We start from the raw sequence: 24,423 nt of genomic DNA on the forward strand, positions 1-24,423 counted from the left end.
TGACATTTGTGTTGAGACTTAAAAGGTGGGGAAAAAATTACAGGGGGAAGGGAACACGCTTACTAACCATTTACCTTGGAACAGTGGTTCTCAACCTTGGCTGCACATTAATTAGAATCACCTGAGAATCTTTTTAAAATCCTGATTTCTGGGCCTCATCCTCCGGAAATTCTGTTTCTTTGTTATGGGGTGGGGCCACAACATTAGTAATAAAGAAACAGAATTTCCGATACATACAAAACCCTAGAGACTCCATCAAAAAGCTACTAGACTTAATACATGCATTTGGCAATGTAGCAGGACACAAAATTAACCCCAAGAAATCTGAGGCATTTCTATACACCAGTAGTGAACTTTCAGAAAGAGAGATTATAAAAACAATCCCATTTACCATCGCACCAAAAAAATTAAGCTACCTAGGAATAAACTTAACTAAAGAGGTAAAAGACCTCTACTCAGAAAACTACAGGACGTTGAAAAAAGATATAGAGGAAGACATAAACAGATGGAAGAACATACCGTGTTCATGGATTGGTAGAATCAACATCATTAAAATGTCCATACTACCCAAAGCAATCTATAAATTCAACGCACTTCCCATTAAAATACCAACGGCATACTTCAGAGATCTAGAACGAACTCTCCAAAAATTCACCTGGAATAAAAAAAGACCCCGAATAGCTGCAGCAATCCTGAAAAAGAACAAAGTAGGTGGGATCTCAATACCAGATATCAAGATGTATTACAAAGCCACTGTTCTCAAAACTGCCTGGTACTGGCACAAGAATAGGCATATAGATCAATGGAATAGAATAGAGAGCCCAGAAATCGGCCCGAACCAATATGCTCAATTAATATTTGACAAAGGAGGCAAGAGCATACAATGGAGCCAAGATAGTCTCTTCAATAAATGGTGTTGGGAAAATTGGACAGATATATGCAAGAAAATGAAACTAGACCACCAACTTACACCATACACAAAAATAAACTCAAAATGGATAAAGGACTTAAATGTACGACAGGAAACCATAAAAATTCTAGAAGAATCCAAAGGCAACAAAATCTCAGACATATGCCGAAGCAATTTCTTCACTGATATAGCTCCTAGGGCACTTGAAACTAAAGAGAAAATGAACAAATGGGACTACATCAAAATAAAAAGCTTCTGCACAGCAAAAGAAACCATCAACAAAACAACAAGAAAACCCACTGTGTGGGAAAACATATTTGCCAATGTCATATCTGATAAGGGCCTAATCTCCAAAATTTATAGGGAACTCATACAACTTAACAAAAGGAAGATAAACAATCCAATCAAAAAATGGGCAAAGGACCTAAATAGACACCTTTCAAAAGAGGACATTCAGAAAGCCAAGAGACATATGAAAACATGCTCAAAGTCACTAATCATCCGAGAGATGCAAATCAAAACAACAATGAGGTACCATCTCACACCTGTCAGACTGGCTATCATCAACAAATCAACAAACAACAAGTGTTGGAGAGGATGTGGAGAAAAAGGAACACTCGTGCACTGCTGGTGGGAATGGAGACTGGTGCAGCCACTATGGAAGACAGTATGGAGTTTCCTTAAAAAACTGAAAATGGAACTCCCATTTGACCCTGTGATCCCACTTCTAGGAATATATCCCAAGAAACCAGAAACACCAATCAGAAAGGATATATGCACCCCTATGTTCATAGCAGCACAATTCACCATAGCTAAGATCTGGAAACAGCCTAAGTGCCCATCAGTAGATGAATGGATTAGAAAACTGTGGTACATCTACACGATGGAATACTATGCTGCTCTAAAAAGGAAGGAACTCTTACCATTTGCAACGGCATGGATGGAACTGGAGAGCATTATGCTAAGTGAAATAAGCCAGTCAATGAAGGAAAAATACCACATGATCTCACTCATTCATGGATAATAGAGACCATTATAAACTTTTGAACAATAATAGATACAGAGGCAGAGCTGCCTCAAACAGATTGTCAAACTGCAGCGGGAAGGCCGGGGAGGGTTGGGGGACAAAAGGTAGGGGGGTAAGAGATCAACCAAAAGACTTGTATGCATGCATATAAGCATAACCAATGGACATAAGACACTGGGGGATAGGGGAGGCTAGGGGACTGTCTAGGGCGGGGGGGGGGGGGGAATGGACACATCTGTAATACCCTTTGTATTACTTTAAGCAATAAAAAAAAAAAAGAAACAGAATTTCCGGAGGATGAGGCCCAGAAATCAGAATTTTAAAAAGATTCCCAGGTGATTCTAAAGTGCAGCCAAGGTTGAGAACCACTGTCTTAGAATATCTTAAAAGGGGAAGCTTGGTTGGTGGGATCAAGCAGATTTGTGCTAATGTGTTACAAAGATAAAGAATGCTCAAGCAGATATTAAGGCTGTAAGAAATTACTTTGAGATAACATTGAGATTGTCCACAGAACTCAGATTAAAGCATGGCACCAGTAAAACCTGGATTAATTTTTACTCACTTCTGGGTTCTTCACTACCTTCCAAATTTTAGAGCAAGACAAGAATTCTGAATAGGTCACCCACAGATATGTGCAGTGTTACTGTAATGGTACCATTAACATGGGAGAAGTTTATTTAATGACATAGTTAATATATTGTTAACCTACATTTTCATATTTTACTTCAAATGCACCTTAGAATAATTTCTGTCTTCTCTATGATTAAAGTAGTAACTTCAAAATTTAATGGTAACTTCAAAATTTTAAAGATTTTATAAAACAAAAGTAAGATTTTAGTTAATATAATATGTGACATCTTGATTTAATATCATTTTATTACGATAAATACTTTAAAATATTGGGGCATTCATTAATGTGGACGCTTCCCCTTTGGTTTGCCGGACAGACTGTACAGATCCATTGGAGAGTATGATGTCCTCCGTGGCATTTTCAGCAGTGAGATCGGAACAAAGCCAGTCACGCAGAAGGCGTTGTTAGAAGAAGCCAGAAGTGACTATTCCGCAGCTGCTAAGCAGTATAATGAGGTAAAATTGATCCCTAGCAAATGTCAGTTGATTAAACACTTTTGTTCTCTGGATGGAAAAACTATTGGTTTTAAATTTGAGAGCTTCATAATGTTTCAGCTTTATGCCTTAGATTTTTACACAAATTTCAGGGAATGGTTTTATAATAACCAAAATATTGCTGTTTCTCTTACTCTTTGTAAGAAAACATCATTGAATAACAGATAAAGCATTTCATAAATTACCAAATACTATAAAACTGTAAGTTATTTCAATATCTGCTAGGATATTACATTTCTATGTAATAGATTCCTTTTCTTTGGCAAGAAAAAAATGTATGAATAGGTAAGTGAGATTGGTTTTGGGAAAATGACTTTAATTCTATTTTATATATTTTCTGTTTTGAGTTGCCAGTGGCTATCCCAAGTGTAGATGTCCAGCAAATATTTGAAATTCAGGTTCTGTGACCTGTGAGACTGGAATGATCAATTCAGGTTGTAAAATTCTCTGCAATTTTCTGTAAATGTCCTACTGTAATTTTCATTCTAAGAACTTTATAACTAGTAAATAACCCACAGTATTGACTTAAATCTAGTTATGGATCACTTAAAGTCTTCATTTTATTAATTGGCTTCATTGGTAAGTTTCTCAGAAAAATGGCTTTTCTCTTGGTTAGGGTTTTTATATTAATTTGTTACTATAACATTCCTTTTGTTTGTTTTATTCTCCCATTCAGTGTTACTTTATTTTCCTTTTTCTTTCCCTTTATCATAAACCTGAACATGAATGTTACACTACCTACATTATTTCATTTGTATTCTTTGAACATTGTAACATAATCTTAGAAACTTTTCTTTGCCAGGCTCTCAATAAACAGGAGTGGGTGGACGGTGAGCCTACAGAAGCCGAGAAGGATTTTTGGGAACTTGCATCCCTTGATTGTTATAACCAACTTGCCGAGTGGAAATCATTGGCATATTGTTCTATAGTCAGTGTCGACAGTGAGAACCCTCCAGATCTAAATAAAATGTGGAGCGACCCATTTTATCAGGTGGGTAGAATCATTTTAGAAGTTGCTGAAATAAATAATTTAGATGGTCAGGTGTTCTCTAAGTAATTAAGTTGCTTAAAACTTTTCAAAAATACAGTAGTAGTTGTGAAGCATTAGGATAGTTATATATCCTGACTCCCCCCCAAAAACTCCATAGTATTGTTAAACCTCTTGCCACTTTTAGCTAACTCCTTTAAAATAAATGGCATGTGTTTAAAAATAAATATTGCCTTAGCTGGTTCGCTCAGTGGATAGAGCGCAGGCCTGCGGACTAAAGGGTCCGAACAAGAGCACATGCCCCGGTTGCGGGCTTGATCCCCAGTAGGGGGCGTGCAGGAGGCAGCTAATCAATGATTCTCATTGTTGATGTTTCTATCTCTCTCTCCCTCTCCCTTCCTCTCTGAAATCAATAAAAAATATATTAAAAACTAATAATAAAAATATTAACATAACATCCCTGGTATGATGACATGGAAGAACATTTTCTGTTCTCTTTGCACTGGGTGACAGGCAACACATGGGCGTGCCCCAATTCCCAGAGCAAGATGGCTCCCCTCATAGGGTCACCCCAACTCTTTTTTTTTTAAATATATTTTATTGATTTTTTACAGAGAGGAAGGGAGAGAGATAGAGAGTTAGAAACATCGATGAGAGAGAAACATCGATCAGCTGCCTCCTGCACATCTCCCACTGGGGATGTGCCCGCAACCCAGGTACATGCCCTTGACCGGAATCGAACCTGGGACCTTTGAGTCCGCAGGCCGACGCTCCATCCACTGAGCCAAACCGGTTTCGGCGGGTCACCCCACCTCTTGAACAAGGCTGCTCTCCTGGCCTCTCTCACAATGCTGCTGTCCTGGCTATGCTTAAAGATTCCTCACTTTGTATGTGACATCAGCTGTATATCAGCTAATAGTACGCAGGTCCTACTTTCTACAGAACATGTTCCTATATATTTTGTGGTTACATAATGAGCAAGTTTACATGAGCATGTCTTAAAAATTATAGTTTTCAGGTTTGAAGTATCGAGCATAATCACTTTGTCTCTAAATCTTGAACTATAAAATTATACTAAATTACATTATAGTAATAAAATGATTAGGCACCCTAACATTGTCTTTCTGATGTTCCGTAGGAGACCTATCTACCTTACATGATCCGCAGCAAGCTGAAGTTACTGCTTCAAGGAGAGAATGACCAGTCCCTGCTGACATTTATTGATGAGGCTGTAAATAAGGAGCTCCAAAAGTCCATTATAGAGCTTAATTATAGTCAGGAATTGAGTCTTCTTTATATCTTACAAAATGATATTGACAGAGCCAAGTATTATATTGAAAAATGCATTCAAATTTTTATACAGGTAATACAGATACACCAATCTGAAATGTACTATTTCTGTGATTTATTTATTTTTGTTAATTCTCACCCAAGGATATTTTTTCCACTGATTTTTTTTTCTTTTTCACCAAGCAACTTACAGGGCTGCTGCTTCTCCACTGATTTTTTGAGAGTGGAAGGGAGGGGGAGAGACAGAGAGCAACATCGATATGAAAGAGACACATTGATTGGTTGCCTCCCGCACATGCCCTAGCCCAGGTGGAGATGGAGCCTGCAACAAGGTACATGCCTTGACGGGAATTGAACCCGGGACTCTTCAGTCCCAGGGCTGATTCTCTAACCACTGAGAAAAATAGGCTAGGGCTGTGATATTTTTAAAGTTAGTAAACTAGTGAATAAAAAAATAATAAAACATTTCTTATTTACTATTTAATTCCACCCATTTTCTACTATTTTCTTCTGATAGCGCTCTTTACTCTGTTTTTTGGTCTTAATGCCTTTAAAAAGTTTTTTTTCCTGTTATAGAAGTTCTAATTTTTGTTTTACCTTAAGTTTTTATTTTTCTCACACTGCTAAAAAAAAGAAACTCTTGAGAGTCGACTTTTACATTTGGAGTAGGTGAAAAGAAGTTTGGTTGCTGGGAGGGGAAGAATATGCATCTTCCCTGTTTATTTTCTGCCATTTTTCCTTTTTGCTTGTCAGAGAATCTTCCTCTGATGTTTGCTTATTTTTAAAGTCAGTGTCTTGTATAGAGTCTGTTAACAACATTTATCATTGGCACACAATGATCATTAGAAGCAAAGTCATTTACTTTTTTCCTAAGTTTTAAAAAATATTTTTAATTGATTTTTTCGAGTGAGGAAGGGAGAGGGAGGGAGAGAGAGAGAAGCATTGATGTGAAAGTGAAACATCAATTGGCTGCCTCCTGCACACCTACTACTGGGGATTGAGCCCGCAACCTTTCAGTGCATGGCATGACGCCCAACCAACTGAGCCATACCGGCCAGAGCAATTGTCTTTTATTTTTAAACTTTAAAAGTTGATTAATACACTCAAAGTTTATTGAAGTAAGAATTGGCTTCTATACTTAGCTATTTACATTAGAGGATTTTGTGATTTAAAAAAATACATTTTTATTGATTTCAGAGAGGAAGGAAGAGGGAGAGAGTGATAGAAACATCAATGAGAGATAATCATCAATCGGTGGTTGCCTCCTGAACGCCCCCTACTGGGGATTGAGCCTGCAACCCAGGCATGCCCTGACTGGGAATTGAACTTTGACCTCCTGTTTCATAGGTCCATGCTCAACCACAGAGCCATGCTGCCTGGGTGGATGTTGTGATTTTTTGTTGTTCATCCTCACCTGAGGATATTTTCTCCATTGATCTCTAGAGAGAGTGGAAGGGAGGCAGGGAAGGGGGAGAGAGAAACATTAATGTGAGAGACACATCAATTGACTGCCTCTCATACATGCCCGGACCAGGGCCAGGGATCGATCTTACAGCCCAGGTACCTGCCCTTGACTGGGAATCGAATCCTTGACCCTTCAGTGCGTGGGCCAACACTCTAACCAGTGAGCATCACTGGCCAGGACAGGTTGTGATTTTTAAAAAGTGTTGGCAAGTAGAGGCAATGATAGGTCATTTGTATTGATTTTACTGATTTCAATGAACCAAAAGGGGTTTTCAACCTAAATTATTTTCAAAAATTATATTATCTGTTAATTTCTTGTATGACCTCATGATTAACCACAGTGAGACACATTGTGTGATCTATTTCTATGGTAGTTGCTGTATTTTACATTTTATAGAACTGTATTAAAGTTTAAAGTCTTAAATTGATTTGTAAACAATGTTAAATGCCTTTTTTTCTAGAACTATTCTAGTATTGATGTGCTTTTACACAGAAGTAGACTTACCAAATTGCAATCTGTACAAACTTTAATTGAAATTCAGGAATTCATCAGCTTTATAAGCAAACAAGGTAATTTTTTTAATCTACCATTATTTTTTATAATTATGGAAGAATTTTATTATCTGATTTTATTTTTATTTTTTTGCTTACTGGAAGTATATATTTTTTAATATATGGGTTAGAAACTATTTTAAGTTTATTCTACAGATATATATTTTGATATTGAAATGAATGTATAAAATGGTCAAACACTATTCTAGACATTGGGGATATAAAACCAAAGGAAACAGATTTCCCAGCTTGAAGAGCATTCAAAATAGTGGGGTAATTTCAATACGATGTGATACCTGCTGAGGTGGAGGCGGGCATAGGAAACTAGATGACAGAACCTGCCCTGGCCTGAGGGGCGCACAAGTCTTTTGGAGGAAGGGCCTGAACTCACTTTGGAGGTGGAAAAGGGCTTTGCCGAATGCCTGCCTGACAGAAGCCTGCAGTGCCCCAGGTGCAGGAGGTTCTGTGTCTGGCTGCCAGGCGCCCTGGCCTGAGAGAGGGAGACTGCAGGCTCAGATAGTGGCCTTCGCCACCACCAAGGGAATTATATCCTGGTGCTGATAGGAGGCCACCCGCAGTACTTCTTTGTAAATCTAAATTTTAATTTTTGTCCTAAATAATTAAAAATAATATGAAAGAAACTTTTCAGAGTACTAATAATACATTAAATGCTTTGTATTTTCCAGGAGCTATTAATCTCCTTTTTTCTGTATTATCTAGTTTTTATAATAGTTTTATTCTATCTCCTCATTTTATAGAGGCTTAAAGATTAAAATTTCCCACACTATTAAAGTGAAAGATCCAGATTTTGAACCCAGAATTGTCCGATTTAAGCTTGTGTTCTTAACCACTACTTTCCACCAACAGAAAGAAAATGAAAGCTTTAAACCTTAGCAATGTGAAATTTCAATTTTATGATAATTATTATGAATCCCTTTTCCAAAATCCTTTGTTACTGGGCAGCCCCCTGAATCAGAGGGTGTGGCTCTCTGTTCCTCAGTTCTTGTCAGTCTTGCAAGAAAGATTTCAGATGAGTGACAGCAGTGTTGAAGCAAAGTAAGCAGATTTATTAAGAATACACTAGACATAAAACACAAGTGGGCAACTCAGGTAGTCTGAGCACACTGCCTAATGGGGGTTCAAGGGGTTTTATACTCTTCCTTCTACAGGTTTCAAAGTTCCCCTGCCGAGTATCTTGGATAGCAGACTAGGTTTCAAAGACCCCTTCTACATTATTGTGACTTATCTCAGAATGTTTGTATATGCATCTGGTCATCTTGTTTGGCAAGTCCTAAGGTGGCTAACTTCTTTGTTTAGTGGGTGAGATAAAATTCCTCCTTAATCCCCCTTTCCTCTTTCCTGTCCTAGCAGTTATCTTTCCTGCCTAATATCCCCCAAGAAATACCATCCAAATCCTTTTGGGGTTTTGTTGTATGTCCCCCAGACTTTATTTGTCTTGGCTTTAGCTGGCACAAATGACACTAATTGTGTCTTTGTTCTCTATTTAACCAGGCCAGGGTGATTTAAGCTATGTATTCTCTGGTTAGGAAGGAGAGGTATAAACCATTTACTTTCAAGTGTCTTTGTTTGGTGAAAATACGTCTTGCGATTCACAAGCTGGCTGCAAGCTGCCCAAACTGTTTGGCCTTGTTTAATTTTCTCGTCTCACTTTCCCCATTCCATTTGACCAGGAATTTTCCTAGCTTCTTGGACTATCTTGCCACACCTTGAAACCAGGTAGTTGCAGATATTATTATTATGTAACCTTCTGCACACACCAGAGCTGGGGGCAGTATTCCATAATTAAATACAACCATGCATATCTACCGTAAGTGGTAAATATTCAAATGAATGGCATAAACAAAGACCTATAAGTAGCCCTACGCCAATTCAGATCTGATTTGCCAAGACAATTGGCTGCAACCTCGTGAAAACCTTTTTAACTTTCAGAGCTTTTTTGATTTTTGGAATTGTGGATGAAGTAAAACTTCACTAAATTGTATGTTTATTTCCCCACTTTATTCTATATTCTTAAGAAGTTGAGTTTTAATGTCAGAATATATTAGATTTAATATGGTTACTTTGTGTTCTTGTTGTGAAAGAAGAGACAAAATTTTTTAATTGGGACAATAAATTTGTATTAAGTTTCTACCTACATTGTAAGTTTGTCTTGTCATTGAGCTGTGGATATAATCACCCTATAATATTATTTTTAGGTAATTTATCATCTCAAGTTCCCCTTAAGAGACTTTTAAAAACCTGGACAAGCAGATATCCAGATGCTAAGATGGACCCAATGAACATCTGGGATGACATAATCACAAATCGGTAAGATGTGAGCCTTTTGAGTTGAATATGGATTATTTTCTGAAATTGCCAGAACTATTTTTCTCCAAGACTGTAGTTTAGAAAAATGTGGGTTTTGAGTCTAGTGTAGATATCTGTCATCTTTCAATTTTCCATTTAAGTTGTTCTAACAAAACTCTCCGTGGTGGCAATATGTCCTTTGTCCCCATTTGTCCCCTGTGGGGGAATTGCTGCCCGCTCACTTTGTTTGTTTTTTTTTTTTTGTTTTTTTTTATTTTATTTTATTAGTTAAGGTATTACAAATGTGTCCTCATCCCCCCCATTAACCCCCAACCTCCCCCCCACACACAAACTCATGCTCCCATCCCCCCGTTGTCCATGTCCATTGGTTTGGCTTATATACATGTATACAAGTCCTTCGGTTGATCTCTTCCCCTTACCCCCGCCCTCCCCTACTTTCCTTCTGGGGATTGATAGCCTGATTGCTGTTTCTCAGTCTTCAGGTCTGTCCCTTTTCATCAGTCTATGTTGTTCTCTATAGTCCACAAATGAGTGAGATCATGTGGTATTTATCTTTCTCTGACTGGCTTATTTCACTTAGCATAATGCTCTCCAGTTCCATCCATGCTGTTGCAAAAGGCAAGAGTTCCTTTTTTTTTACCGCAGCATAGTATTCCATTGTGTATATGTACCACAGTTTTCTAATCCACTCATCTGCTGATGGGCACTTAGGCTGTTTCCAAATCTTAGCTATGGTGAATTGTGCTGCTATGAACATAGGGGTGCATATATCCTTTCTGATTGGCGTTTCTGGTTTCTTGGGATATATTCCTAGTAGTGGGATCACTGGGTCAAATGGGAGTTCCATTTTTAGTCTTCTGAGGTAGCTCCATACTGTTCTCCACAGTGGCTGCACCAGTCTGCATTCCCACCAGCAGTGCACAAGTGTTCCTTTTTCTCCACATCCTCTCCAGCACTTGTTGTTTGCTGATTTGTTGATGATAGCCATTCTGACTGGTGTGAGATGATAACGCATTGTCGTTTTGATTTGCATCTCTCGTATAATTAGTGACTTTGAGCATGTGTTCATATGTCTTTCGGCCTTCTGTATGTCCTCTTTCGAAAAGTGTCTATCTAGATCCGTTGCCCATTTTTTGATTGGATTGTTTATCTTCCTTTTGTTAAGTTTCATGAGATCCCTGTAAATGTTGGATATTAAACCCTTATCGGTGGTATCATTGGCAAATATGTTCTCCCATGTCATGGGTCTTCTTGTTGTTTTGTTGATGGTTTCCTTTGCTGTGCAAAAGCTTTTTATTTTGATGTAGTCCCATTTGTTTATTTTCTCTTTAGTTTCCATTGCCCTAGGAGCTTTATCAGAGAAGAAATTTCTTCGGCATATGTTTGCGATTTCGCTGCCTGTGGATTCCTCTAGTATTTTTATGGTTTCCCGTCTTACGTTTAAGTCTTTTATCCATTTTGAGTTTATTTTTGTGTATGGTGTGAGTTGGTGATCTAGTTTCAACCTTTTGCATGTATCTGTCCAATTTTCCCAACACCATTTATTGAAAAGACTGTCTTGACTCCATTGTATGCTCTTGCCTCCTTTGTCGAATATTAATTGGCTGCCCGCTCACTTTGAATTCATCTTGTGCTAGGTGGTTGGTTATAAGCATCATCTCTGGCAATGAGAGAAGGCCAGGGGGCAGCAGGGCAGTGGTCCATGTGCTTCTGTTTCAGAGCTAAATATTAGGTAGTGATATGGCAACAAAGAGAATGCTGCTTAATGATTTTTTATTATTCTGTTTTCATAACTTTCTTGCCTCCTGCCTCCCAACTCTATTACATAATTTTATATATATATAATAGAGGCCTGGTGCATGGTATTCATGCACTGCGGGGGGTCGGGGGGGTCTCCTCAGCTTGGCCTGCACCCTTTAGCAGTCCAGGAGCCCTTGGGGGATGTCCAACTGTGGCTTAGGCCCACTCCCGGCTGGGGGCTGGGTTGGGGGGTAGGGACAGGGCAGAGGAACTTCCTTAGTCGGATTTCCTTAGTGCTACTGTGGAGGCAGGAGAGGCTCCCACCACCACTGCTGCACTCACCAGCCGTCAGCCCAGCTTGTGGCTGAGCAGCGTTCCCACTGTGGGAGCGCATTAACCACCGGGGGCAGCTCCTGCGTTGAGCATCTGCCCCCTGGTGGTCAATGTGCATCATAGCAACCGGTCGATTTACATATTACCCTTTTATTGTATAGGATATGATATATATACACATACATACATACATACATATGTGTGTGTATATACATATATATACATATATACATACATATATATACGTATACATATATATACATATATATACACATATACATACATATATATATATATCACCTTCCCAGGCCTGAGATCATTTTCTTTTCCTCAACCTGTAATAACCCTGGGTAATCCAGAAGGCAGTTATTAATCATATATTTAAGAGAGGAGGTAATAGATCCAGAGAGGTTATAAATTATTTTGCACAAATATATACAGTAAGTAGGATTCAAGGACTCTGATCCCTCATGTGATAGTCTTGCCATTATATTTTAATTTACTTTTTATACTTTCAATTTTGTATACTTCTTTTACTTTTTATTTTGGGATAACTTCTTACCTATAGAATGGTTGCAAGAAAAATAAAACTCTTCTGTGTACCTTTTACCCAGATTCACTGTTTTTTAACATGTTGCCACATGAGCTTTTTATTCTCTCCACATACACATTTATTTTCTGAACCATTTAAGGATAAGTTGTATACATAAGAACCCTTACCTCTTTACTTACCAGTGTACATTTCCTACAAAAAGTATTCTTTCAAAGAGTAATCACAGTGCAAGCATAATTTTACAGTTTTTATTTTTAATCTACAGCCTCAATTTCAGTTTTGTCAATTGTCACATTAAAGCCTTTTAAAGCATTTTCTCCCCTTCTAAGTCAGGATCCAGTCCAGAATTATATACTGCATTTAGTTGGTATATCTTTTAGTCTCCTTTAATTTGGAGCCGTTCCTCAGACATTTTTCATGACATTGACACTTTTGCGGAAGGTTCCTCAGTTTGTTTGTCTATGTATCCTTATGGTTAGCTGCATTCAGATGATGCATCCCTAGCCAGAATACCACTGAAGTGAAGTATGCTTCTCAGGCTATCACATCTGGAAGCGCAGAGTATCCATTTGCCTTTTACTGATAATAGTAATTTTGATTCCCTAGTTAGAATATTGTCCGGTCTCTCCAGTGTAAATGCCTGTTTATTTCCTTTGCAGCTTATAAGCAATGTGGGAGATACTTTGAGACTTGCATATGTCCTGCTTCTCATTAGAACACTCTACTTTTCATACCTGTGCATTACTCTTAGCTCAAGCCAGTCTTGACAATATTAGTTGCAAGGTGATAATTTCCCACTACTTGTTCCATGTTTATCGGTCTACGTCCTGTTGTAAGGAAGAGCCCTCCCTTCTCCCCATCTGTTCATTTATTTGTTTACTTACATTTTAATTATCAATATAGAATCATGGACTCCAGTTTTATTTAATGGAGTGTAACCCATTATTGTCCTTAATTATTTCATGTTCAAATTGTCTCACATTTGACTAGCAAGAGCCCGTTCAAGCTGATATTCCAGGCACATCAGGCAAAATTATTCCCCAATGTCTTTTCTTCTTCTAGAAATGTTACAGTTGTAGGTAGTTCTTACATTTAGATCTGTGGACCAGCGGAAGAGAATTTTTGTAGATGGTGTTGTTATTGGATTACACCAGTGGGATTCCTCCATTACTTGTACTTGCTTATTCTTATAATTAAAAATTCGAAACTTAGAAAAATAGTAGCAGCTCTTAGGAGGGAGGGAATGCCCTTGTATTGGGTGAGGGGGCAAGGAGCACAGAAGCAGGTAGATTACTAGAGACGCTTGTATCTTTGGAATAACCACAGAAACAAAAGAAAGGTATATATGAGACATACTAGTTTATCTGGCCACAGTTTTTCTAAGAAAATTGAAATTAGTTCCTGGATGAAGAGGAAATTAGTTGATATTTGAGCAGTGGTGAATTTTGTATGTTTGCCAGTATTGCTAACAATGAAAATAAAATCACTAGAACAAAGTCAAATATGTAAATTGTGGTACAAATAAAAATAATTTCATAGCAATACAGTGTTATCTTTTAATATTTTCAGTGACTATAACCTGTTTGCTGCTTTATATTTTTCACCTTTGAGAGTAGAAGTTTAGATTTGGAGATATAAGGAGAAAAATGACCTTTGGCTCAACACAGGGTACTAGTATATTGTCCTTTAAGAGAGAAAATTGTGAGTTTAAACGCTTTATTTTTGTGGCGGTGGAGACGATAAATGATATCTGGAAAATTCTGTGAAATATCCTTGGTGATGTTTAAAGAGTTAATTAAGATGGAGATTAAATCCAGTACCTAGAGTGTACATATACAGTCCAGAAAATGAGCAAAATTTTAATAAATATAAAATTTTTGTCTGTAAATGCTATCCAGTAGTGTGTCCTATATGTCAAAGATTTCTTTCATGAGGTGTCAATTCTCATTTTTCTTTGTTTTGTGTAGATGTTTCTTTCTCAGCAAAATAGAGGAGAAACTTACTCTTCCGGATGATCACAGTATGGACATAGATGGGGATGCGGATTCCAGTGACAGGATGGAAGGGCGGGAGCAGGAAGAAGACATTTGCTCTCTGGTCAAGAGCTGTAAGTTTTCCATGAAAATGAAGATGATAGAGAGCGCAAGGAAGCAGGTAGGCACTCAGATTTATGTCCTCTATTGCATCACAGGATTTTCTTAAATTAGCTTCTTTTAAAACTTAGCTTTAAAAAGAAAATCTGAATCTTAAAGATAATTGAGTATTTGGTAATTTTTCCTCTTTGTAAGAAAATAAACACCTACTTAAAATTTTCCAGAAAGCCTCTAAAGTTTTTATATACTTGTTAATAATTTCAAAATAATTATTTTCACCGTAGCTGGTTTGGCTCATTGGATAGAGTGTTGGCCTGCAGACTGAAGGGTCCCCGGTTCAGTTCTGGTCAAGGGCATGTACCTCGGTTGCAGGCTCCTCCTGGGCCCTGGTCAGGGTGCGTGCATGAGGCAAACAATTGATGTGTTTCTCTCACATCGATAACTCTCTCTATCTTTTCCTCTCTCTTCCACTCTCTAAAAATAAATGGAAAAATATCCTTGGGTGAGGATTAAAAAAACAACCAAAATAATTATTTTCTGTTATTGAAAAAGAAAATAAACTTAATATCAGGTATGAGCTTTAGCAAAATGAATGCTCGCCAGTTAGTTACAAATTATATTTAGATTTAGTTTGTAGAATTCTATCATTTGATAATTCGACCCTTTATTAACATATAATCATGCTTTACTTAAAAGTTGCATATAAACTATTTAAGTGTATCAAATCATATTTGAACAGACTGGGAGAGCTTGTTTTTTTAATAACCCTAAATTGATTGCTATTATAAAGCAAAGAGTGTTGCTTTCTACTTCTAGTAGAAGTAATAAATATTTGTTTTGTAAGTTTGTGTTCACGTATAGATTTTTCTCTGAGATAGATGTTATATCATTTAGGAATCTTTATATTGCAAATAACAGAAAACCCAACCCAAAGCAGCCCAAGTGAATAAAGGAGAGTTGTTAGTACCCATAAATGAAAAGTCCAGAAGAGCTAGCTTTCAAAGACTAGGACCTGCTTTCTCTCCCTGGGTTCTCCCTTCCACCTAGTGGCTCAGTGCTCAGACTACATCGCGGCACTCTCTGGCAGCTCCAGCTCACCCTTTGTGGTTGGAGATAGCTGTGAATGTTTTACACCTACTTCTTCCATACCACATCTTCCTGGAAATGGTTTTTCTCTCATTTCTTGGCAAAAATGAAACCAAACAAAAAAAGCATGTTTGGGTTTTTTTCCAGAAAGCACCAGCCATTGTCTCCCACTGCTTTAGCTCGATTACAAGCAGGAGAGGCCTTCCATGACACATGGCTGAGGAGGGGTGCATGTAGCTTCTTAGTGGGAAGTCAGGGTGTTCATCCCAGATAGAGAGACAAAGAATGCTCTCTACTGCCGCACTGCTGCTCAGAGCTCCCCACCTGGGGGGAGAGGGGGGAGCATGATGAGAAAAGAGGAGGAAAGAAATGGATCATAAATATATTAGTTGGAAATATGTGAAAATCACCAAAATACCCAAATATCTTTTATGTGGCACTTTGGCTTTTCAGAATTTTTCTGCAATATTCACACATAAAAATGGGGTAAACAGAGTTAGTTATCAATACCAGTAATGTTGGAGATGGAGAGAAAAGGAATAATTTAAGTCATCAGATGATATAAAACCTTCAGTTTATTTTAATTTACCTTCTCATACTCTTCAAAATTTCAAAAGTAGCAGAAGTGAAATTTGAGTTTTGCCTTTTTTTATTACCAAGCATTTCATTAGGCGCTAGAGATACCATGTTGAACAGAATAGAGACAAGTGGACAAACAATTATAATACATAATATTAAAAACCTCATGGGAAGGACACCTGACAGTCTTATGGAAACAAAGGAAGCTTGGAGTAGAAGGTGATGTCTAAGTTGGGAACTCAAGGATGAAATAGGGTAGCAGGAATAACACATAAGACCCAGGAGTGACGCAGAGCACCTGGTTTCCTGAGTGGAGCAGAGGTTAAATTTCAGCACCTACTAAATGGCTGTGCAACTTTGTGCAAGAAAGCTCTGTGATCAGGTGATCAGATGTGCAGTTTTAAAATGCATTTTGGATGTAGCGAGAAGAAATGATCTAAGAAAGGGCAAAGGATTAGCAAGCTTTTATATTAATCCATGTGAGAGACGATGGTGGCCATATCTAGGTTAGAGGTCATGGAAATGGAGGTGAGTGGGCAGATTTAAGGAAATTGACAGGGTTTGCTCAAATGAGACATGATGACTAGTTGTTTTTGTGAGGAGGAAGGATGATAACCAGGTTTTTAACCTGAGAAGCTGGGTGGATGGGAATAAAGAAGGAAGATTAGTTTGTGGGGCAGATGATATCTTCAGTTTGAGACATGTTGAATTTGCAAGGCCTTGAAGACAAACAAGTTGTAATTTCCCTTCACTAAGTTTACATAAGAAATTGGAAGCTCTGGAGAAAAAGAGTTATGCTAGCAATAGAGGTCTCCATGCGATTTGCATGTGGCTAGTCATGGAAACCATGGAAGGAGATAAGATAACCAGGATCAGTCCCCAAAACAGACCAACAGTTTTGGGGTGAACACAGGAGGAGGAGCCTACAAAGGCACTGTGAGACCACAGGGTAAGAACCAGAAATTATCAGTGTCAGTTACCAAAGAGAGTGAAGGTTTTCAAGATTGAAAAGTGCCCTTGCATGTAACATAAGGAGGTTGCTGTTGAGTTTGGTGAGAGCTGTTTCACTGGAGTAACAGAAGTCAGAGTATAGTGGATGGTGGACTGGGTAAAAGCGGGAGGAGAGAACATAGGCAGTGAGCACAGGCTGCTCCTAAAGAAGCCAGGACAAGAAGCAAGGGAGGTCAGGAGGAATCCTTTCTAAGATAAAAGAGGCCGGAGATGTTTAAATCCTAATGGAAGGAACTAATCAGGAGGGATTGGACATACAGAGGAGGAGTCACTGGTAAAATAAGATTCCTTGTGGAGGCTGGTGGGGACAGGACTGGGGCAAAGGTGAGTCTGCTATCAGAACGGAGGGCGGGAAGGAAGAATGCGCTTCCATGTGAGGAAGAGTGAGAGAGCTCATCTGCTTTCTCTGAGAAGTAGGAGGTGAAGTCAACTGCAGCGAGTGAGCAGGAAGGAGAATTGAGGAAAGTGAGGAGGTTTAAAGATGACTCTGGACTGTGTGGGGAAAGCTGACCACACTCGGATTTTTAGGCAGCACTGAACCTGGCTGGTGTTGTCTGCAGTGACGTACGTGTAAGAGCAGAAAAGGCTTGCATTTTGATGAACACAGAGTGTGGTTTTGCCAGATAGTGGTGACACCTGGCAAATGACACCTAAAGGCTAATGATATGAGAATATCACTAAGAGAATGGTGGGGATGATGGGTTTGCTTAGTTGGACATGGAAGGAAGTAAAAAGCAGAAAGAAGGCAGGTCTTAAGTAGATTATGAAGTTATGATAGCAGGAATTTGGTGCATAGGAGAAAGGTTTGTGTTCTGTCCCACACTCACTGCTACAGCTTCTTCTGCGGTCCCCTGCTAGCTCCCGGAGCCTGAGGGGAGATGGCCAGGCTTGGTGGCTTTGTTTTTCTGCCTGGCATTGGCAGTTGCCAGACAGCTGTGGCTGCACTTTGGTCCTTCCTCCCTGCCCATGTCGCTGGGTTTAGCTGCAATGCATAGCAACCACTCCCACGGGAATGCTCACTGCATCCCTCTCCAGGTCCTGGCTGAAGGGAGTGCCAGTGGCAACCTGATTCTTCCCCGCCTGAGACCAGCAGTGACCTCCAGGCTGCCTCCCTGGCACCGCCTCGGCAGTTCTCCCTTCCCACTCACCTTACAATGTTTCAGTACCCGGATCTCTCATACTTGTTTCTGTGTTGAGCAGCATATTCATTCTTAAAGTTGTAACTGTTCAAATTGTTGTAACTTCAAGGGAGAGATCAAGGGGACCTCTCGTGCCACGATTCCTCTGACATCAAAGGTTTCTTTGGGGTTGATGAACATGTTCTGAATGAGACAGTGGTGATGGTTGCCCAGCTTTTGAATATATTAAAAGACACTGAATTGCGTACTGTAAATGTGAATTATATACACATGATAAATAAAAAGGCATTTAATGTAAGCTAAGGAGATGGATTAGCTGCTCTAAGGTGAATTGTGTCATACATAAAGGAAACCAGGCCAATTAACAAAAAACTTCTTTTGTAAAATGCTTTTATTTCTAAATTTACATTTCCGTCATTGTACTCCTTTCTCTCTTCTATTATATAGAACAACTTCTCACTTGCCTTGAAACTATTGAAGGACCTGCATAAAGAATCAAAAACAAGAGATGAGTGGCTGGTGAGATGGGTGCATAGCTACTGTCGGCTCAGGCACAGCCAGAGCCAGACCCAGAATCGTCCGGAGCAGATTCTTTCTGTGTTGAAAACAGCCTCTTTGTTGGGTATGAAACTGCTCTATGTATACAAGTTTAAGAATGCTATTCTATATTACATCTCTGTAGTCTTCTAAAACTATTATTTGTGTAGATTTGTCTGACATTGGCAATTAAGTATTTATAATTTTATTAAATATTTGGAGCCAAGGTACTTTATAGTTTAGTATTGCTAGTGCATATGACATTTGGAGCTTTTATTTCTGTATCTATAAAATGGAATTGAAAGTAAAACCCTCTTTCATATTTAGTTAAATTATGAATCTTAATATTTACACATAAGAATTACTTTGTAAAATAAGACATTAAAAAGCTTTTTTCTTCTTCAGATCTTCTCTTTTCATAACAATATACCTGTTAAGACTCAGGGGAGAAAACCTTTCTCTTAATTATTTTTTGGACCTGGTATGCTAGCTCTGTTACCATCTATCCAAAGGTACATAGGAGCACCATTATGGAACATGCTCCCAATTATATTTCCAAATTTGACTCTTCAGCAGGACAGGGTATCATATCAGAGTATCTGCCTCAGTAAATATGCAGACAAGAAAAACAGTCTTTCTGTATTGGTCCCAGGATCAGAAAATCATCCTTACAATGGTTTAAATATTTAATGGGTTGTTTTTTGTTTTTGTTTTTTTGAGGGGGATGGAGGGATAGGAGGAGTGTGTTGATATGAAGATAAAAGTTGGTACTTATAAAAATAATTTTACTGATTTAGTAGTTATGGTTTGGCCGACTTTGAATCAGCCTTGTGAAATAAGCAGAGCCAGTGGTTATGGTCACGTATGTGAGACGAATCAGTCAGAGGATGGTCATCCCATGGATGAGCAGGTGGTGTGGTTGATGGCCTTTGCTGAGAGAGCACCCTTTCTCTTTCACACCGCCTTCTCACATCTCTCACACCACCACCACCTTCCACATCGCTGCAAGATTATCCAAGGCTGGATCATCTTTCCTAGAGTCACTCAGTAACATGAAAAACCAGACCTTTACTTCAAAAATTTTTTTAACTACAGTTGACTTTCAATATTATACTAGTTTCAGGTGTACAGTATAGTGGTTAGATAGTTAAATAATTTACAAAGCGATTCCCTTGGTGAATCTTGCACCATCTGGCACCATATATAGTTATTATAATATTATTAACTATATTCTCTATACCTTATATCTCCATGGCTGTTTTGTAACTGCCACTTCGTACTTCTTAATCCCTTCATTTTTTCAGTTAGCCTCAGCTCTCCTTCCATCGGGCAAGCATCAGTTTGTTTTGTTATTTATGAGTTTGTTTCTGTTTTCTTAGTTCATTTATTTTGTTCTTCAGATTCCACATATATGTGAAATCATATAGTATTTGTCTTTCTCTGTCTGACTTATTTCACTTAGCACACTATCCTCTAGGTCAGTGATGGCGAACCTATGACACGCATGTCAGAGGTGACATGCGAACTCATTTTTTTGGTTGATTTTTCTTTGTTAAATGGCATTTAAGTATATAAAATAAATATCAGAAATATAAGTCTTTGTTTTACTATGGTTGCAAATATAAAAAAATTTCTATATGTGACACGGCACCAGAGTTAAGTTAGGGTTTTTCAAAATGCTGACACGCCGAGCTCAAAAGGTTCACCATCACTGCTCTAGGTTCATCTATGCTGTTGCAAATGGTATGATTTCATTATTTTTCACAGCTGAATAATCATGGTATATATGTGCCACATCGTCGTTATCATTTTGTCTTTTTTTTATTTTTATTGTTGACACTGTTAGAGATATCTCCCCCTTTTCCCATCTCCACCCAGCCCTCGTGCGCTGCCCCCCACGCCTTCACCACACTGTTGTCTGTGTCCATAGGCGATGTAGATACCTTCTTTGACTAATCTCTTCTCCTTCCTTCATCCAGTTAACCCAACTTCTTTGCTCACTCTCTTCTCCTCTGTACCCCTATGATGCAGCTATTGTTAGGTTTTCATATTGTCCCAAAGTTCTTTCGAACTATCCTTATTCTTTTTTTTTTTTTTTGTAATGTATTTTTATTGATTTCAGAGAAGGGAGAGGGAGAGAGAAATAGAAACATTGATGATGAGAGAGAATCATTGATTGGCTGCCTCCTGCACACCCCCTATAGGGGAGCATTGAATGGCTTGCAACCCAGGCATGTGCCCTTGGCCAGAATCGAACCCAGGACCCTTCAGTCTGCAGGCTGATGCTCTATCCACTGAGCCAAGCCGGCTAGGGCTATCCTTATTCTTTTTAATTCTTTTTTCCTTTTGCTGCTCTGGTTTGTGTTTTTTTTTCTCCCTTGTCGCTCAAATCACTGATTCAATCCTCTGCTTTATCTAACCTACTTTCATTCCTTCCAGTGTATTTGATACCAGATATGGTACTCTTGATTTCTGACTGTTATTTTTGATGAGTTTATGGGTTTTTTTTATGCTATTGTAGCTCTTACTAAGTTCCTTGAGCATCTTTATAACCATTACTTTGAATTATATATCTGATATTTTGTCTCCATTTAATTTAGCTCTTTTCCTCTGTGTTTTCATTTGGGACCTGTTTCTTTGTGCCCCATTTTGGCTGTCTCTTTGTGTTGGTTACTATTTATTAGATAGAACTGCTGTGACTCCCAGTGTTCATGGGGTTGCCTATGGAGTGTGTCCTATGGGACCCAGTGGAGCAGCTCCTTGATCGCCTGAGCTGGATGCTCTAGGAAGGTCTCTTGTGTGGGTTATGTGGGCCCTCCTTTTGTAATTGAGTCTTGGTTGCCGTTGGCCCATTTGTGGGTGGGATCTCGCCTCAGGCTGGCTGGCTGTGAGGCTCCATCCCGACCATGGTGTGCAAGCTGCTGTATAAGTGCAGTCTGGTGGTTCTTGTTGGGCTGTGGCAGTCTTCCAGATTGTCTGAGCTCCATGCTCCAGGAAAGTCTCTTGTGAAGTATGTGTGTGTCACTCCCCCACCGCCCCACCCCCTTGTTGTAGTTGAGGCTTGATTGCTGTTGGCCCTTTTGTGGATGGAGTTAACCCTTCAGGCTCAGTGACTACAGATGGTTACCATTTACTGTGCGGGGGCTGTTCCCTGAGCAGGGGTTGCTCCCAGCATGGCCTGGTGCCTGCCAGGATCCACCCTTGGGTGTGCTGCTTGTGTAGCTAGTTTGGTTGAGCTCTAGTGTGGTCTGAAGCTCGTTACTGGTTGTGTTGGTTCTGGGTCCATTTGGATGGGGTTCATGTGCAGGCAGCTGTCAGACATTGTGTGTGACCAGCCTTGGGCTACCTCTCTGAAGCTACAGTGCTGTCCACTGTGTGTGTCGGTGTTGACTGGACCTGTGTGTACGTGAGAGGGGCTAATCTGTAAAAGGGTCGGTCGGCTTCTTCCAGCTTCGAGCTGGGAGCAAATCTGTGATAAGATCGAGGTTCCCTGAGGTCTGCCTGCCTGTCGGCTTCTCCGCCTTTCCCTTGAGGTTGCCTCGTCTTCCTCCCCCGCCTTCTGAAGAGAGACTAGGATGAACCCAGGTTAGCTGAGATGGGCCTAGTGGGTCCCCTACTTGGGGATCACGCAGGCAGGCACGCAATGAAGGGAAAGTCGTCCTGGCTTCAAAGCCAAATCCCTCCCTCTCTGCCCGAGACTCCAACTCTAGCTGCCCCCCAGGTGGTCTCACTGCAGGTTCAGGTTGGTTACAGCCAGCCATCCCCTCTGCAGGAGCAAGTGCAGCTGCCCTGGGCTCAGGGGAAGATCAAAAGGGTCTCCTGTTGAGGATGATGCCAGCCTAGCTCGCAGGGGGCTTAGCACTTCCTCCCAGTCCCAGACAGTAACCCAGGGCCTCAGTCTTTGAATGTCCCGCTCTGAGCTGCTCTCCCCTCCTTCCACAGCACTGTGCCCAGCAGGGTGTTCGGGGCTTGGCAGGGCTGATCCATACATTCTCCCGTTGGGGGTGGTTTCCGCAATGTACAGGAAGAGGGTGGGCACTTCTTCTTTCAGGGGTAGCATGGGTTGAACTTTCAGGGAAGCCTGGACCTGTGTCTCGGTAATGTAGACCCAGAGCCCAGCACCCTGACGCCCAGACAGAAGCCTCCAGGGAGACAGTCAAGAAATCCCAGCTCTGCCCGCCCCCCTGCAGCCCTGTGCTGCCTATTCAGGGAGGGGCCAGAAGTCAGCCTCCAACACACTCTGATCTCTCTAGACAGCTGGTCCCTGTGGGGCCTACAGTCCCTTCTCTGCTCCCTCGGGCTGCTAACCCAGCAGAATGGCTGAAAGTCCAGCTGCCCCACACCATCAAACCCAGCATGATGGGCCCCAAATCCCCGTCCTGCCCTGTTTCCGCAGGCCGCCAAATCCCAGCTCCGCACAGCTCCCCTGCACTGACTAACCAGCAGCCAGCAGGCTGAGCAGCTCTGCAGGTGGGGCCGGGCAGGAGACTGTTCCGCTCCCCCAAGCCACGCAGGTTAGTCACTGACTAGGTCTCTGCCCGAAACCTTTCCAGAGAATAGAGGGCCCCCCTAAGTCACTGCTGTGTAGCCAGCAGGCCTCTCCGCGTAGCCTCTCCAGCAGTCGCAGTCTGCAGTCCGGAGCCAACTCTCTAGGCTCGTGCTGGACAGTGGGAGCGCTCCTGCCCTGTGATGGCACGGTCCAGTTCTCCCAGGGGGGCGGATCCCCACCAGTTCCCACCTCAGATGCCACACAGGCACCTCTTCCTGTCTCTTTTGCTCTGGGTTGGGGATACCTGTGATGGTTGAGACCCCACCCCCCTAGGGAAAAGGGCCTCCCCAACTGCTCCGGCTTCTCAGTACCTGCTGAGTGTATATGTGTGTGGGGGGGGGGGGGGGGGGGGGGGGGGGGTCTCCCTTTCCTTGTCTCTGCCCTTCTTACCAGTATCTATGTATCCATGTGGCTTCTTTAGTCCTTCGCTGTAATATTTCTGATCAGCTACTTTTCACTTGGTTTTTCAACTTGATTGCTCTGTAATTGCACTGTAAATCCGGTTTGGGGCTGGGAGCAGGTGTGCACAGCTTCCAGCTACTCTGCAGCCATCTTGGAAAGCTCCTATCCTTTTGTCTTTCGATTTGAGTATTTAATCCATTTACATTTAAAATAAGTAGTAATAGTATGAAGTTACAGCCATTAACTGTTTCTGTAGTTCTTCTCTGTTCCTTTCTTAGTCTCTTATTCTCTTCTCTCATGTGTTGATAACTTTCTGTAGTATTGTATTTGGATTTCTTTCTCTTTATTTCCTGTATATTTCTTGTACATTTTTGCTTTGTGGTTACCTTGTACTTCATATATACCAGGCTGTGTTTATGACAGTGTATTTTAAGTTGATGGTTGCTTAAGTTTTAAGACATAATAAACTCGCCCTAACCGGTTTGGCTCAGTAGATAGAGCGTCAGCCTGTGGACTCAAGGGTCCCAGGTTCGATTCCGGTCAAGGGCATGTACCTTGGTTGCGGGCACATCCCCAGTAGGGGGTGTGCAGGAGGCAGCTGATCGATGTTTCTCTCTCATTGATGTTTCTGACTCTCTATCCCTCTCCCTTCCTCTCTGTAAAAAATCAATAAAATATATTTAAAAAAAAAAAAAAAAGACATAATAAACTCACTAC

The 24,423-nt window shown here is 40.4% G+C and overlaps 1 protein-coding gene across 1 annotated transcript in view; it reads left to right on the forward strand.

The window, feature by feature from the left end:
• PRKDC (protein kinase, DNA-activated, catalytic subunit) overlaps positions 1–24,423 on the forward strand; it is a 217,092-nt gene that overhangs the window by 160,634 nt on the left and 32,035 nt on the right. The window contains exons 64-70 of the mRNA XM_036338724.1: positions 2,885–3,023; positions 3,865–4,053; positions 5,189–5,413; positions 7,266–7,374; positions 9,573–9,684; positions 14,278–14,464; positions 18,666–18,840. Coding sequence (XP_036194617.1) covers positions 2,885–3,023; positions 3,865–4,053; positions 5,189–5,413; positions 7,266–7,374; positions 9,573–9,684; positions 14,278–14,464; positions 18,666–18,840 — 1,136 coding nt within the window. The remainder of the gene's footprint in view (positions 1–2,884; positions 3,024–3,864; positions 4,054–5,188; positions 5,414–7,265; positions 7,375–9,572; positions 9,685–14,277; positions 14,465–18,665; positions 18,841–24,423) is intronic.

The sequence above is a fragment of the Myotis myotis genome, unplaced genomic scaffold, assembly GCF_014108235.1.
Source record: "Myotis myotis isolate mMyoMyo1 unplaced genomic scaffold, mMyoMyo1.p scaffold_m19_p_16, whole genome shotgun sequence".
Taxonomy (NCBI): Eukaryota; Metazoa; Chordata; class Mammalia; order Chiroptera; family Vespertilionidae; genus Myotis; species Myotis myotis.